General features: G+C 53.6%; 1 protein-coding gene across 4 annotated transcripts in view; it reads right to left on the reverse strand.

Annotated features, from left to right (window-relative positions):
• AP1B1 (adaptor related protein complex 1 subunit beta 1) overlaps positions 1-17496 on the reverse strand; it is a 392478-nt gene that overhangs the window by 365470 nt on the left and 9512 nt on the right. For all 4 annotated transcript variants that reach the window (XM_029571861.1, XM_029571859.1, XM_029571858.1 and 1 more), the window contains exon 2: positions 16-83. In XM_029571861.1, the coding sequence (XP_029427721.1) occupies positions 16-52 (37 nt within the window). In that variant the 5' untranslated portion in view covers positions 53-83. The remainder of the gene's footprint in view (positions 1-15; positions 84-17496) is intronic.

Genomic DNA, 17496 nt, shown 5'->3' on the forward strand with positions numbered 1-17496 from the left:
CAACACTGTTCTCACCTTTCTTCGTGGTGGTGAAATACTTAGAGTCTGTCATGTTTGGCCCCTGGTATTGCTCTCTGGTCTCTCTGAAATAAAAAATTACAGAGCAGAAGTTTGTACAGGGATAACCTTATGTGTATTTTTTCCTGAGGCAGTTACAAGGGAGGAAGTGCAGAAAATGAAAACAGGAGTTGGGAGGGTGGGGGAAGGGTAGTAACAGAGAAGCTTCATCTGTGCCACAGGGAAAGCAAGGAGAGAGACAGACAGTCAGCAGTACCCAGAGGAAAGGTTTCCTGCTGATAACGGACATATCAGCAAGTGGCAATACAAAAGAAAGGAGGAAAGGAAAGGCACAAAATTAGAAGCATTTTCTCCTATAAAATTCCCATTTAAAAACAGAAAACACAAACCAGCACATTTAGCGGCCTTACTTGTTTTACAAAAAACAAGTTACTCTTTTTCTCTCTCCCAGTTATCTTTCCCCTGTTTTTTGTAACTGCTTCCCCTTGCACAAGTTTAGTTCTACTGTTCTATGCACCCCTTGTTTCTATGTAAACCAGCATGATGTGACCTGTTCATGAATGCCGGTATATAAAAAACCTAAATAAATAAAACAAATAAATAAACGTAAGATCAAAACACCCTTCTGACATTCAGGAGTCACTACACCCATTCACCAAACACAGTAAATGTTCTCCTAAGCAACACATCTAACAACCGCAACGGCTCGATACAGTATCGTGCGGTCGAAGATTGCCCGTCTGTAACGTGCTGGGAGCGCACAACACAGACGAGTAAGGCCATCCAGCGATACAGTCTCCAGTTTCACGCATCCTTAGCGCTTCTTAAAACAGACGCATAACCCTTTCCGCACCCAGCATGTAAATGAACGAATTAGCTGTATAATGAAGGAATTAGCTATTCCCCTCCGATACCGTAACGGGCGCTCAGATTATCTCCTTAGTAACCCGCTGTTTTGCCGCGGCCTTAACGTCTTAGTTTACCGCCTCCCCCTAGTAGGAGTTAGGACTGTGAGTCTAGTAACAAATCCATCGACACCGCTTAAGATACTCAAAAACAATAACACACAATAAAAAAAAGCGATACAGAGATGATCGAGAAAATGTAATGATGTGGGACACACAAAACCCGTCAGAAAAAAAAATAAAAATTTTTAAATACCTGTTGGAGGGCCGCGTGGGTCCAGGCGGCCGGCGGGCGGGATCCGGGGGGGCGGGTGGTCGCGTGTTAAATCTAGGCCGCGGGTGGGTGGGCGCCTGTTCCAGGCGGCGGTGGGGGGGGGGGGGCGGGTGGTCGCGTGTTAAATCTAGGCCGGGTCGCACAGACGCGCATTCATCCAGGCGGAGGAGCCCCCACCGGCAGTGAATGAATGTGCGCCTGTGCGACCCCTGCGATTCGGTGCTCAAGGCAGTGAATGAATTCATTCATCCAGGCGGATGAATGCGCACCTGTGCGACCCGGCCTAGATTTAACACGCGACCACCCGCCCCCGGCTCCCGCCGCCGGTCGTCTGAAACTAATGCGCGTCCACCCGCCCCCCCCCCCCCCCCCCCGCCGCCTGGAACAGGCGCCCACCCGCCCGCGGCCTAGATTTAACACGCGACCACCTGCCCCCCCGGATCCCGCCGCCCACCGGCCGCCTGGATGCACGCGGCCCTCCGACAGGTATTTAAAAATTTTGATTTTTACACTTCCTGGTGCCTGTCATTTCAAATGTCATTTGAAATGACAGGCACCAGCGCACCCAGGTTACTGTATAGGCGCTGTATTAAGCGCCTATACAGTAAAATGGGTTGCGCGGGCCTAACCCTTCCCTAACGCTTCACAGCCGCGGCATGCATTTGCATGCAATTAGAAGAGAGTATCAGGCGCTAGGTCAAGAAAACTGTGCGTGCGGGGAGGAAGGGTGCGCCTGACACTGCCGCACTGTTTCTACCGCGGCCTCACAGTATCGAGCCGTCACAGTCCTAACACCTACTAGGGGGAGGCGGTAAACTAACACGTTAAGGCCGCGGCAAAACAGCGGGTTACTAAGGAGATAATCTGAGCGCGCGTTACGGTATTGGAGGGGAATAGCTAATTCCTTCATTATACAGCTAATTCGTTCATTTACATTCCGCGTGCGGAAAGGGTTATGCGTCTGTTTTAAGAAGCGCTAAGGACGCGTGAAACTGGAGACTGTATCGCTGGATGGCCTTACGCGCCTGAATTGTGTGCTCCCAGCACGTTACAGACGGGAAAATCTTCAACCGAACGATACTGTATCGAGCCGAAGGTGTTTAAGCTGTGAACATCATGGATTTTCAAGCAACAACACAAACAAAAAAATACAGTTTACCTAAAAATTGCAAAATATCCTCAAATCCCATTTACTTGATCTGCTCTGTTCTCCTGATTTTCCAGATACCTTTCTTCTAATAGCTTGGAGTCTGTCCAACTTTTTTCTTTTTTGCCTGGCAGTTTCCTTCTGCTCTTTTTCGACTTCTTGTAATACCCTTCACCTCTGGCATTATTCTGCCTCCAAGGAACATGGCTGAACTTCCTGCAGGTCCTGAGCCCTCTTATAGGGCCTGCGGGCTGGACAAGAAAATTATTATTTACCTGCTAATTTTCGTTCCTGTAGTACCATGGATCAGTCCAGACAGTGGGTTATGTCCCCAATCCAGCAGATGGAGTCAGCACAAGCTTTGAGGGGGCGTATCCATATATACTACTACCCCCTCTGCAGGAGTTCAGTATCGAGTATATCAAAGCCCGAGTAGAAACCCCCGAAGGATCAAGTTTGTGGAAACAGATAATGAAAACAATTGTAACCGCAACAAGTAACTGCAAACATCCTACCAACTTGTAGGGAGCTGTGAAAAACAGCGAAAAGAAACAACTGCGAGCAAGAAGCAGCGCAGAGCTGAGCAGGATCAAGAACCCAAACGCGGTGGGCGTCTGGACTGATCCATGGTACTACAGGAACGAAAATTAGCAGGTAAATAATAATTTTCTTTTCCCTGTACGTACCTGGATCAGTCCAGACAGTGGGATGTACCCAAGCTTCCCTAAATCGGGTGGGGTCCTGCGAGGCCTGCTCGGAGAACCTGCTCGCCAAAGTGTCCAGAGACCGAAGAGGCGAGGTGCAGACGATAGTGCCTCGAGAACGTGTGTAACGATTTCCAGGTGGCTGCCCTACAAATTTCCTGCGAGGATACCGAGCGAACCTCCGCCCAGGAAGCCGCCTGAGAACGTGTAGAATGCGCTACGATTCCGGGTGGGGGAGTCCGACCCGCCCCAATGTAAGAAGCAGCAATGCCGGCCTTCAGCCATCTGGCAATGGTAGTCTTCGAGGCCTGAGACCCCTTCTTAGGACCGGCCCAGAGTACGAAGAGATGGTCAGAGGTCCGGAACTCATTTGTAGCCTCCAGATAGAGGCGCAGAGTGCGCTTGACATTCAAGAGACGGAGAGACTTCGGCTCTGAGGAAGAGAAGGACAGCAACTCCACCGTCTGGTTCACATGGAATGCAGAAACCACCTTCGGAAGGAAGGAGGGAACGGTGCGAAGCGAAACTCCAGAGTCGGAGAAACGGAGATAGGGCTCTCTACACAACAGAGCCTGCATCTCCGAGATGCGTCGAGCGGAACAGATGGTCACAAGAAATACAGTCTTGAGAGTGAGATCCTTTATCGTTGCGCTGCGCAGCGGCTCGATCGGTGGTCCCGACAGGGAGCAAAGCACAAGGTTAAGACTCAAGGAGGGACAAGGGTCCCGTAACGGAGGACGCATATGCTTGACACCCTTGAGAAAACGAGCAATGTCAGGATGCTGTAGAAGAGAGCCCCCATCGCTCAACAGCAAGCCAAGGGCGGCCACCTGAACCCGTAGTGAATTATAGGCGAGCCCTTTTTCCACCCCCGCCTGTAGAAACTGAAGGATCTGAGGTACAGAAGCCTTAGCGGGTCTCGTGGCCTGGCTGGTACACCACAGCTCGAACACCTTCCAGACTCGAACATAGGCCGATGTCTTTCGGGCCCGCAATAGCGTGGATACTACCGCCTCCGGGTAGCCCCGATGCCGGAGGCGGCGCCTCTCAAAAGCCAGGCTGCAAGACAGAAGAATTCTGCCTGCTCGAAAAATACCGGGCCCTGATGTAGGAGCTGGGGGAGGTGCCCCAGCCTGATTGGCCTGTCGATCACCAGCTGTAGCAGGTCCGCAAACCAGGGTCGCCTGGGCCATTCTGGGGTGACGAAAACCACGGTCCCCTGATGGCTTTCTATTCTGCGGAGCATCCTGCCCACCAGGGGCCATGGTGGAAAAGAAAGATATGGCGGCCACGGGAGGACCAGGGCATCCACTTCCTCCGCGCTCTCTCCGGCGACTGAAGAAGCATGGAGCCTTGGCGTTGAGAGCGGACGCCATCAGATCCAAGTGGGGGGCCCCCCCACCAATGGACGAGAAGTTGCATTGCTTTGTCGGAGAGAGACCACTCTCCGGGTCCAGCAGTTGACGACTGAGGAAGTCCGCCTGGACGTTGTCCACACCGGCGACGTGCGAGGCCGCTAGCCGGACGAGATGACGCTCCGCCCATTGCATCAGCAGCGCCGCCTCGAGCGCGACCTGCGGGCTGCGCGTGCCTCCTTGTCGGTTGATGTAGACCACGGTGGTAGCGTTGCCCGATAGGATTCTGACTTCTCGGTTCCGAAGAAGCGGGAGGAAATGTCGCAGAGCTAGCCGGACCGCTCTGGTTTCCAGACGGTTGATTGACCACTTCGCCTCCACCGTGGACCACGTCCCCTGCGTGGCGCTTCGATCGCAGACTGCACCCCAGCCTGCTAGACTGGCATAGGTGGTCACCACCACCCAATTTGGCAGATCGAGGGACATGCCACGGGCCAGGTTCGGTGGATCCAACCACCAGCCCAGACTGTCCCTGGCATTCTGTGGGAGCGGGAGAATCATCTGATAGTCCTGCAATACTGGTTTCCAACGGGAGAAGAGCGCCCACTGTAAGGTCCTGAGGTGCGCGAAAGCCCAAGGTACAAGGTCGATGGTGGACCCCATCACTCCCAGGAGTTGCAGGTAGTCCCAGGAGGTGGGCTCTGGTAACGCAGAGAACCGTCGTGTGTGATCCCGCAAGGATTGAGCTTTGTCCTGGCGCAGAAAAACTTTGCCCAGTAGGGTGTCGAAAGTTGCCCCCAAAAAAAACCCAAGCGTTGCGAGGGCATGAGGGAGCTCTTGGAGAAGTTCACTACCCATCCCAGGGAATGTAGAAACCGTACTACTCGAGTCACCGCTGAGCGTCCATGATCGAATGACTTCGCCCGGAGGAGCCAATCGTCCAGATAAGGATGAACCAGGATGCCCTCCTTCCGGAGAGCTGCCGCCACAACTACCATGATCTTGGTGAAGGTGTGCAGCGCCGGCGCCAATCCAAACGCGAGAGCCGTGAACTGAAAATGCTGGTCCAGAATTTTGAAACGAAGGAAACTGTGGTGGTCCGGGCGGATGGGAATGTGCAGGTAGGCCTCCGTTAAGTCCAGGGAGGCGAGGAACTCCCCCCGATGCACCGCCGCAATCACTGACCGGAGTGTTTCCATGCGGAACCGAACGACTCGAAGGGATTTGTTGACTTCCTTGAGGACTAGGATAGGCCGGAAGGAACCGTCCTTCTTTGGTACGACGAAATAGATGGAATAGTGGCCCGAGCCCACCTCTCCGAAGGGCACGGGCGCAGTAGCGCCTATCTCCCGGAGTCTTCCAGAGTCAGCTGCACCGCTCCTCTCTTGAGGTCCGAGCCACAGGGGGAAAAGATGAACCTTCCCTGCGGGGGGCGGACAAATTCCAATGCGTAGCCGTGTTTTATGGTATCCAGGACCCACTGGTCCGAGGTGATCCGTGCCCACTCCGCTTAGAAATACGTTAGTCGGTCCCCAATCCTGGGGACAGGGGAGTGGGCGAGACTGGCATCATTGTGAAGACTTGGTATAGGGGTTCCCGGTTCCGGGAGTAGTGCGTGCGGGCCGATGCCCGCGGAAGGCACGCAACCAGGGCTGAGACCTGGGGGCGGATGGCCGGGAGCCCGTCTGTCTGTAGCCCCTGTAGCGCCGTTGCGCTCTGGCTCTGGTCCGAGAAGAAGAAAACGCTCTGGATGGTCGAAACCTATCCTCCGGCAGCCGATGAACAGCGTTCTCCCCCAGGGACTTGATGATCTGGTCCAAATCCTCCCCGAAGAGGAACTTGCCCCTGAAGGGAAGAGAGCCCAGACTGGACTTAGAGGACGTATCAGACGCCCAATTGCGTAGCCACAGTAGTCGTCGTGCTGCCACTACCGAAACCATGGATCTTGTGAGGACCCGAAAAAGGTCGTACGAGGCGTCCGCCCCATACGCCACTGCGGCTTCTAGCCGATCTGCCTGGGCAGCCTCATCGGACGGCAGGTTCTGAGACGTGAGGAGTTGTTGCACCCAAAGGAGACTAGCCCGCTGGGCAAGCGAACTGCACATCACCGCCCGCATACCCAGAGCGGAGACCTCGAAAACCCGCTTAAGGAAAACTTCCAACTTACGATCCTGTGTGTCCCGCAACGCCGCACCTCCCGTCACTGGGATAGTCGTCCTCTTCGTGACCGCCGACACTGCGGAGTCCACCTTTGGGACCTTGATGAGGTCCAGAAAATCTTCGGGGAGCGGGTACAGCTTTTCCATAGCCCGGCTGCTCTTCAGGGAGGCCTCCGGGGTGTCCCATTCCCTGGTGAGAAGTTGTAAAAACGAGTCATGAATGGGAAAAGCCCGAGCCCTCGGCCGGAGTGCCGCCAGGACAGGATCTCCCTTCCTTGAAGAAGTGATGACAGCGGGAGCTACTGGGGCAGGCGGGTCTGGTGGCGGATCCAAATCTAATTCTTGGATGATCTGCGGGATGAGGTCGTCCAGCTCTTCCCTCTGGAAGAGGCGTAGGGTACGCGGATCATCCCCCTCCTGTGTGCCGTCCCCTTGTCCCCCGTCCGGGAGGTCAAGTCCATGTCCCGCTGGGTCTGGCACCGCCCCCACTGCCGCGGGCGTGGATCAGACCCGGGTAGGAAGGCGGGAGGCCCCCACTCCCGGAGGGTCGGGGGGGGCCGGCGTCGAGGGCGACATCCGAGGGATCTTAGGAGGGGGGGGGGGTCCCACAGGTGCTTCCAGCCCCTGCAGATAAGCGGTATGCATGAGCAGGATAAACTCCGGAGAGAACCCCGGCCTGCTCGGGAGCGCTTCGGGGGCGGCGTGGTTCCTGCTCCCTGGCTCTGGGTGCTTGGTTCCTGCACCAAAATCAGGGGAACACCCCCGCTGGTAGAGTCCTCCAGGGATCCGTTCTCCCTCGTGGCCTCCAGGGATCCGTTCCCCCTCGTGGCCTGCGCCTCAGGGCGCTCAGAATGTAAAATGGCCGCCGTTCCCGCCAAAAATGGCGGAGTGGCCGGCCCGCACCGCCCGGGCAAAAAAGAGAAATCAGTCAGGGACTGTGAGGTACCTTCCCCCCCGGGAAGGCATCGTGCACAGATGCCCTCCCGGGAAATCCGGGACCCCGGGTCGCCGCAGGCCGCACTGCGGGACGGCCGCGGCATCGGGATCGCTGCAGGAGAAAAGAAAAAGCCACAGGGGGGGCCACGCGCACAAAGGCGCCGCTGCGGGGGGGCCCGGTCGGCCCGCACTGCCCGCTGTCTGAAAATAGAGGAGGGTGCCGCGGGGGGGCCTTCCTGGCCACACGACCCGCCCCAGACATCTTTCCCTAAATGGCTCAGCAGCCCATGAGGAGCTGTAAATGGCCGCGGGTGAGGGAGTAAAGAGCGAAGAGGCCGGCTCCACCGGCTTTCGCGGGCACCGGGGGCTGAGCTGTAAAGGAAAAAACTACAAAGGAAAAACAAACTTACCCCTGGCTGCAACGAGAAATAAACAGCAAGGCCGCAGAGAAGAGACAAGGAAGAGAAGCCACTCCCCAGAAGTTGAAAGAACTCTGCCTTTTTTTTTTTTTTTTTTTTTTTTAAACTTAATACAAACTTGATACAAACTTGATCCACAGAAAAAGACAACAACAAGCCATAATCAAGCTAGAAAGTGAAGAAAAAGGAAAAGGAGGGAAGCCTGATTCCCCTACTCGCATCTGCTGGAGTCAGAAGATACTGAACTCCTGCAGAGGGGGTAGTAGTATATATGGATACGCCCCCTCAAAGCTTGTGCTGACTCCATCTGCTGGATTGGGGACATAACCCACTGTCTGGACTGATCCAGGTACGTACAGGGAATTCCTGTGATATGCCCAGCTGACATCACATCCTGCCTAGAATAAAGGCAAACTCAGAGCCACCTTCTAGTGCCTTCCAACAGCTCCCCAGCTTTTTCTGCAGTACTAGTTGCTTCAGCGTGTCCTTGCCGGCTCCTTTCTGACCAGGCCTGATTTCTCCTTCCCTAACCTCAGCCACTGAACTTGCTTACTTCTACCTTCCTTGTACCTGGCCTGGAAAGCTCTGCTGGCAACCAGAACCTGTGGGCTCAACCCAAAGGGGAGGTGGCTGGTGAGGCAGAAGATCCTGTCTTTTGGGATATCAGCTGCCACCCATACCTGGGAACTCTCTGGATTTGGCCCGGAGACGCCGGAATTTGAAAAGAATTGCCGGGTCTCCGGGCCAACATCAGAAAACTCCGGGTCCTGCTGCAGAAGCAGACCCTGGAAAAAAAAAAAGAAGTCACTGGGCGTGCGGCCGAAGGGAGATCTATCGGGGGTGCACAACCCCAGAAGGAGGAGTGTGGGCCCCACGCCGGAAGGGACCCGTCGAGCCATATGCGCGAGGAGGAGGAGGAGCAAAGGCTCCACGTGGGAAAGAAGATAGGCTGCGAGTGAACCCATGCAGAAGAACAAGGAGCACTTCCCTCCCCCCCACCCCTGAAAAAGGAAGAGGTCCATTGCCAATGCAGCCGCAAAGAGGCAGCGTGTGGGAAAGAGGAGGAGCTTAATGGAGCCATGCAAGGGAAGTTGCTTGAAGGAAATCTTCCACCCTGGAAGAGGAGGCTGCTGTCATTGGTAGGTTTGGGGGTGAGGACTGTGTGTGGAAGAAGGACAGGAGTGAGTGCACGTGTGTGAGAGTGAATGTATGCATATATGATAGAGGGAGAGAAAAGTGTGTGTGTGAAGAAGGGAGAGCAGTGAGTGCAAGGAAAGAAGTGAGTGTACATGTGTATGATAGAGGGAGAGAAAAGTGTGTGTGTGAAGAAGGGAGAGCAGTGAGTGCAAGGAAAGAAGTGAGTGTGCATGTGTATGATAGAGGGAGAGGAAGTGTGTGTGTGTGTGTGTGAAGAAGGGAGAGCAGTGAGTGCAAGGAAAGAAGTGAGTGTGCATGTGTATGATAGAGGGAGAGGAAGTGTGTGTGTGTGTGTGTGAAGAAGGGAGAGCAGTGAGTGCAAGGAAAGAAGTGAGTGTGCATGTGTATGATAGAGGGAGAGGAAGTGTGTGTGTGTGTGTGTGAAGAAGGGAGAGCAGTGAGTGCAAGGAAAGAAGTGAGTGTGCATGTGTATGATAGAGGGAGAGGAAGTGTGTGTGTGTGTGTGTGTGAGAAAGTGCATGTATTTGTGAGTGAACATGCAAGTTTATGCGTATGCTGCTATCACCCCCCACCCCAACAATCTCAGGGTGACAGGAAATCAAAAGTTTATTTTATGTATTGGTTTTTATATACAGTCATTCGGCGTAGCCATCATAATGGTGGACAAAACAGTGCAACAATCAATATAGATTCATTAAATTACATAACTAGTGAGAAGTAACATATTAAAACATTAAATAATTGCACAATGGAATAAGAAATACATTCAAATCTTAATATAAGATACAATTGTCAATCATAAAAGCGGCATCTTAAAATTACAAGAGCATAAATGAGTAAAAAGCAGAATTAAAAGTTAAAATTACTGAGACTTCTAGGGGGTATATAAAATGTTGAGATTACTTACCTGGTAATCTTCTTTTCCTTAGTGTAGACAGATGGACTCAGAACAAATGGGATAGTATCCGCGTGCTAGCAGTTGGAGACGGATCTGACGTCAGCACGGGTATATATACCCCCACAGGAAGCGCAGCGACTCAGTAATCTTCCTTGCAAAAGCTGTTATGGATGTGCGTACTGACGCTCAGTGAAAAGTGAAAGGTGAAAACAGGATTCCCCTGACCGATTGACAGTGGCTGGAGACCGCCAGCATTCACAACCGGAAAGCGGTGACACCTGGTAGAGTGTACGCTCTCATGTAAACAAAGGTATGGCCTACCTGGAATCGGTGAAGCTCATGCACACAGGCAGCTGGGCGGGATGCTGAGTCCATCTGTCTACACTAAGGAAAAAAAGATTACCAGGTAAGTAATCTAAACATTTCCTGGCGTATAGCCAGATGGACTCAGTACGAATGGGATGTACAAAAGCTTTACTCCCAGCCTGGGCGGGAGGCTGCCTGAGGACCATGCAACACTGCCCTCGCAAAAGCTGAGTCCTCCCTGGCCTGGACACCCAGACGGTAGAACCTGGAAAAGGTATGGAGGGAGGACCATGTCGCCGCTTTACAGATGTCTGCTGGAGACAACATCCGTGATTCAGCCCAAGATGCCGCTTGGGCCCTGGTAGAATGAGCCTTGACCTGTAGAGGCGGAGACTTCCCAGCCTCCACGAAGGCAGCTCGAATGACTTCTTTAATCCAGCGGGCGATGGTGGGCCGCGAGGCCGCTTCACCTTGCTTCTTCCCGCTGTACAGAACGAACAGACGTTCCGTCTTTCGTAGGTCTTGTGTAAGATCCAGATACCTGGGCAGCACTCTGCCGATGTCGAGATGGCGTAAGAAACGACCTTCTTCAGATTTCCGCAAACCCGCCGTGGTAGGCAAGGATATGGTTTGATTAAGATGAAACTGTGAAACCACTTTAGGCAAAAAGGAGGGAACCGTACGAAGGTGGATAGCCTCTGGAGTGATCCGAAGAAAGGGATCACGGCAGGACAGTGCCTGCAACTCGGAGATGCGGCGCGCTAAACACACCGCCAGCAAGAACACCATCTTCAAGGTGAGAGAACGAAGAGGCAGGCCCCGAAGGGGTCTGAAGGTGGAGCCGGCGAGGAAATCCAAAACGAGGTTGAGGTTCCACAAAGGCACAGGCCACTTCAGTGGCGGACGAATATGCTTGACTCCCAGCAGGAAGCGAGAAACATCTGGGTGCCTGGCGATGGTCTTGCCATCCCTCCTGGGACCATAGCAAGACAGCGCAGCCACCTGAACCTTGATGGAGCTGAGGGACAGACCCTTCTGAAGGCCATCCTGCAGGAAATCCAACACAATAGGAATTGTGGTCGCATGAGGATTGGTGCCATGAGTGTTGCACCATGCTTCAAATACTCTCCAGATCCGGATGTATGTGAGGGATGTGGAAAACTTGCAAGCCCGGAGGAGGGTAGCGATCACGGGCTCCGAGTAACCCTTCTTCTTCAATCTAGCCCTCTCAAGGGCCAGACCGTAAGAGAGAATTGAGCCGGATCCTCGTGTAGAATGGGACCTTGACGTAGAAGGCCCCGGAGAGGAGGCAGGGGAAGAGGTTCCCCTGCCAGTAGTCTTCTCATGTCCGCGTACCAGGGTCTTCTCGGCCAGTCTGGTGCCACTAGAAGAACTAGGCCCCGGTGCGTCTGAATCTTGTGGATGAGGGCGCCCAGCAGAGGCCACGGAGGAAAGACGTATAGGAGAGTCCCGGGAGGCCACGGCTGTACCAGGGCATCGATGTCCTGCGAGAACGGGTCGCGCCGGCGGCTGAAGTATCTGGGTACTTGAGCATTGGACTTGTCCGCCAGTAAATCCATGGCTGGAATCCCCCAATGATCGACAATCATCTGGAAAGCTGTGGGGGACAGCTGCCACTCTCCTGGATTCAGGCTTTCTCTGCTGAGGAAGTCGGCTGTGGTATTTTTATTTTTATTTATTTATTTAAAAGTTTTTATATACCGCACATGGGGGCACTTACGTGTCCGTCTAGGCGGTTTACAAGCTCACATACATAATAAAACAAATTTAGGTATATGACATAAACGTAGTTCGCATACATTAAGAAAATGACAATAAAATAATTCTTTCATAGCAAGTGTCAAACGGAGGTGAATAATTCAGGATATTTATTTAGGTGATAGTACTGTAATTGTATGCATCGCTGAATAGAAAGGTTTTAACCAGCTTTTTGAATTCATTTCGGTTAGGAGTCATCCGGATATTGTCTGGTATTGAATTCCACAGAGATGGGCCAAAAACTGAAAAAGCTCTTTTCCTTGTTAGGGCTAGGCTGGTGGATCTGACTGATGGTATTTCCAGTAAACATTTGTCAGTAGATCGAAGTTGTCTTGTTGGTTTATATATGTGTAGCATAGAGCAAAGCCATACAGAATTGGGGTTATTGTCCTTCCCAGCAATGTGGACGGCGGAAATGTCTTGCAGATTCGCCTCCGCCCAAACCATCAGTGGGGCGACCTCCAGAGATACCTGTCGGCTTCTGGTTCCGCCCTGCCGGTTGATGTAGGCCACCGTGGTGGCGTTGTCGGACATCACCCTGACCGCTCTGTGTCGTAGTCTGTGAGCGAATCGAAGGCATGCCAAACGGACTGCTCGGGCCTCCAGGCGATTGATGTTCCACGTTGACTCCTCTCTGCTCCATCGCCCTTGCGCGGTGAGTTCTTCGCAATGTGCGCCCCAGCCGCTCAGGCAGGCATCCGTGGTGAGCAAGGTCCACGTGGGCGAGGACATCTTCGACCCCCTGCTCAGGTGGTTGGACTGCAACCACCACCGCAGCTGGGTCCGAACTCTGGCCGGTAGAGGAAGGTGCGTGGAATAGTCCCGTCAACGGGGGCTCCAGCGAGAGAGCAGGGAATGCTGTAGAGGTCTCATATGGGCCCGCGCCCAAGGCACTACTTCCAGGGTGGATGCCATGAGACCCAGAACCTGCAGATAATCCCAGGCTATGGGCCGACTGGCGCTCATCAGATACTGGAGACGCTGCCGAAGCTTCAACTGTCTCTTGGTCATAAGACTGACCGTGTCCGTCCGGGTGTCGAACTGTACTCCCAGATACTCTATAGACTGGGAAGGCTGCAGACAGCTCTTGCCGAGATTGACCACCCAGCCCAAACTTTCCAGGAGGGCGATCACTCTGTCAGTAGTCCGCAGGCTCTCCACTTGTGACTTCGCCCTGATCAGCCAGTCGTCTAGGTAGGGATGAACGAGAATCCCTTCCCGCCTGAGCGCCGCCGCTACCACTACCACCACCTTGGTGAAAATCCGTGGCGACGTTGCCAACCCGAAGGGCAGAGCCCGAAACTGGAAGTGGCGGCCCAGGACCTTGAAGCGTAGGTAGCGCTGATGATCTGGATGGATCGGGATATGCAAGTATGCTTCTGACAGGTCCAATGCCGTGAGGAATTCCCCTGGCTGGACAGCGGCCTTGATGGAGCGTAGAGTTTCCATGCGAAACCGCGGGACGCGCAAGTATTGATTGACTGACTTGAGGTCCAGAACAGGCCGAAAGGTACCCCCTTTCTTGGGTACCATGAAATAGATGGAATAATGACCAGAATTCACTTCCCAGGCAGGTACTGGGATGATGGCTTTCAAGGACAAGAGCCTCGTCAGTGTGGCTTCCAATGCCGCCTTCTTGTGCGTGGGACAGGAAGATTCCACAAACTTGTCCGGGGGAAGATGATGAAAGTCCAGGTAATATCCCTCCCGGATCACGGCAAGGACCCACTGGTCCGACGTAATCCCGACCCACCTGGGGTAGAAGAGGACCAACCTGCCCCCTATAGCTTTGTCCCCCAGATGAGTCGGCGCATCCTCATTGGGAGGCGCGGCCGGGACCCGAGCCCGGGCCCGCTCCCCTTCAACGCTGCTTGGCCCGAAAGGACTGATTCCTGGCCGGAGGACGTGGCGCCTGGTAGCGACCCCTGTAAGGAAGAAAACGCTGTGAACCCCTGCCCCTGGAGGGCCTTGGAAAGGCGCGCTGGCCCCTTCGGAACCGATCTTCCGGCAATCTGGGCACTGGAGAGGTGCCCCATGCACTGGCCAGCTTGTCAAGGTCGCTGCCAAAAAGAAAGGAGCCTTTAAAGGGCAATCTAGTGAGGCGTGTTTTGGAAGGCGCATCCGCTGACCATTTACGGATCCAGAGCTGCCTCCTGGCGGCCACGGAGGATGAAATCCCTTTAGCTGTTGTGCGGACCAAGTCTGAAGCCGCATCTGTAAGAAAGGAAAGAGCGGGTTCCATGTCCGCCGCTGGAGCGTTGTTCCGAACCTGTGACAAACAGGCACACGTCACCACCGTGCAGCAGGTGGCGATCCGCAAGGACAAAGCTGCCACCTCAAATGTCTGTCGCAGAATGGCATCCAGTCGCCGGTCATGAGGCTCCCTGAGGGCTGTCCCCCCTTCTACGGGAATGGTAGTGTGCTTGACCACAGCACTAATCAAGGCGTCCACCTGAGGGCACGCCAGCAGCTCCTGTATAGCCGGTGCCAATGGGTACATGCCCCTTAGCGCCCGACCCCCTTTGAAGGCAGCCGCTGGTGCCGCCCATTCCAAATCGATCAGTTGTTGCGCCGCATGTAAGAAGGGAAAATGGCGGGCTGTAGGGCGAAGACCTTCCAGCAGGGGGTTCTGCGCCGGGGGCACCGCAGCGCTGGGACCTGTAATATCCAATTCCGCCAGGCACCGAGACACCAGGTCGGAGAGATCCTCCTTAGGGAAGAACCGCCTCATGGTTCTATATGGCTCAGTCCCTGGAGGAAGGTCCCCTTCGTCCGGGAGTTCGGATTCGTCCGGAGAGACCTCCTGGTCTGACTGATCCGGACTGTCCAGCGGCGGGAAGTCCCGCTCACGATACGGGCGTGATGGCCCAGGAACCGGATCTGCAGGAACTGCCACCGCAGCAGCAGGCGCGGCAGGCGCCACAGGCGCAGTGACCGCAGAAATGACAGGAACAGCCTGAACCGCCTGGCCAGGCTGGGCAGCCGTTTGCATCTGTACAAAAGCATGAATTCCCTTAAAGAGATCCACCCAGGAAATGGAAGCAGCCTCAAAGCGCCGGGGTACAAGCTCCCCCGGGATTCCTGATTGGTCGAGACTGCCCCCTAACTCCGGGGTAGCCCCTGGGGAACTGTCCACAAACCACGGCTAGTCCAGACCCGAGGGTCGCACGGCCTCCTCACATTGGGCACAAAGCGAGTCTGACTCATCACTGCACGTGGCCCGAAGCTGGCATGCAGAGCAGAGGCCAAGGGCTGCAATGCCCGAGGTAGGGGGCGCCGGTGCCACAGACTCCGCTGCGTCCCGCTCCATCGAGTGATAGGCGCTCAATAAGAAAAGGCGGTAGCAAGCGGCGCCGAATACAACAGGCGCTCAACAATAATATGCGGCAGCCAAAAAGCGCTTAATACAACAGGCGCTCAACAATAATAAGCGGCAGCAAAAGGCGCTTAATACAACAGGCGCTCAACAATAATATGCGGCAGCAAAAGGCGCTTAATACAACAGGCGCTCAACAATAATATGCGGCAGCAAAAGGCGCTTAATACAACAGGCGCTCAACAATAATATGCGGCAGCAAAAGGCGCTTAATACAACAGGCGCTCAACAATAATATGCGGCAGCAAAAGGCGCGTAATACAACAAGCGCTCAACAATAATATGCGGCAGCAAAAGGCGCTTAATACAACAGGCGCTCAATAATATGCGGCAGCAAAAGGCGCGTAATACAACAGGCGCTCAACAATAATATGCGGCAGCAAAAGGCGCGTAATACAACAGGCGCTCAACAATAATATGCGGCAGCAAAAGGCGCGTAATACAACAGGCGCTCAACAATAATATGCGGCAGCAAAAGGCGCGTAATACAACAGGCGCTCAACAATAATATGCGGCAGCAAAAGGCGCTTAATACAACAGGCGCTCAACAATAATATGCGGCAGCAAAAGGCGCTTAATACAACAGGCGCTCAACAATAATATGCGGCAGCAAAAGGCGCTTAATACAACAGGCGCTCAACAATAATATGCGGCAGCAAAAGGCGCGTAATACAACAAGCGCTCAACAATAATATGCGGCAGCAAAAGGCGCGTAATACAACGAGCGCTCAACAATAATATGCGGCAGCAAAAGGCGCTTAATACAACAGGCGCTCAACAATAATATGCGGCAGCAAAAGGCGCTTAATACAACAGGCGCTCAACAATAATATGCGGCAGCAAAAGGCGCTTAATACAACAGGCGCTCAACAATAATATGCGGCAGCAAAAGACGCTTAATACAACAGGCGCTCAACAATAATATGCGGCAGCAAAAGGCGCTTAATACAACAGGCGCTCAACAATAATACGCGGCAGCAAAAGGCGCTTAATACAACAGGCGCTCAACAATAATAAGCGGCAGCAAAAGGCGCGTAATACAACAGGCGCTCAACAATAATACGCGGCAGCAAAAGGCGCGTAATACAACAGGCGCTCAACAATAATACGCGGCAGCAAAAGGCGCTTAATACAACAGGCGCTCAACAATAATACGCGGCAGCAAAAGGCGCTTAATACAACAGGCGCTCAACAATAATACGCGGCAGCAAAAGGCGCTTAATACAACAGGCGCTCAACAATAATACGCGGCAGCAAAAGGCGCTTAATACAACAGGCGCTCAACAATAATACGCGGCAGCAAAAGGCGCTTAATACAACAGGCGCTCAACAATAATATGCGGCAGCAAAAGGCGCGTAATACAACAGGCGCTCAACAATAATATGCGGCAGCAAAAGGCGCGTAATACAACAGGCGCTCAACAATAATATGCGGCAGCAAAAGGCGCGTAATACAACAGGCGCTCAACAATAATATGCGGCAGCAAAAGGCGCGTAATACAACAGGCGCTCAACAATAATATGCGGCAGCAAAAGGCGCGTAATACAACAGGCGCTCAACAATAATATGCGGCAGCAAAAGGCGCTTAATACAACAGGCGCTCAACAATAATATGCGGCAGCAAAAGGCGCTTAATACAACAGGCGCTCAACAATAATATGCGGCAGCAAAAGGCGCTTAATACAACAGGCGCTCAACAATAATATGCGGCAGCAAAAGGCGCTTAACACAACAGGCGCTCAATATGAATATGCGGCAGCAAAGGGCACTGAATACAACAGGCCCCCAACAAGAATATGCGGCAACAAAAAACGCTTAATACAATAGGCACTCAAAAAGAATATGCGGCAGCAAAAGTACTCAGAAAGGCCGCAGTCACAGGCGGTCAGCAGTATACGCTCAATATGCATGGAATAGGCATTCAGCAATAGGCGGTCAGCAGTATACGGTCAATATGCATTAAATAGGCATTCAGCAATAATGCTTCGGAGACCCGTAGGAAGGGCATACAGCTTACCAGCGTCGGCGCTCCTCGGCTGGAACACAAGCGGTCTCCGGCTG

This window comes from Rhinatrema bivittatum, chromosome 11 (genome assembly GCF_901001135.1).
Source record: "Rhinatrema bivittatum chromosome 11, aRhiBiv1.1, whole genome shotgun sequence".
Lineage (NCBI taxonomy): Eukaryota > Metazoa > Chordata > Amphibia > Gymnophiona > Rhinatrematidae > Rhinatrema > Rhinatrema bivittatum.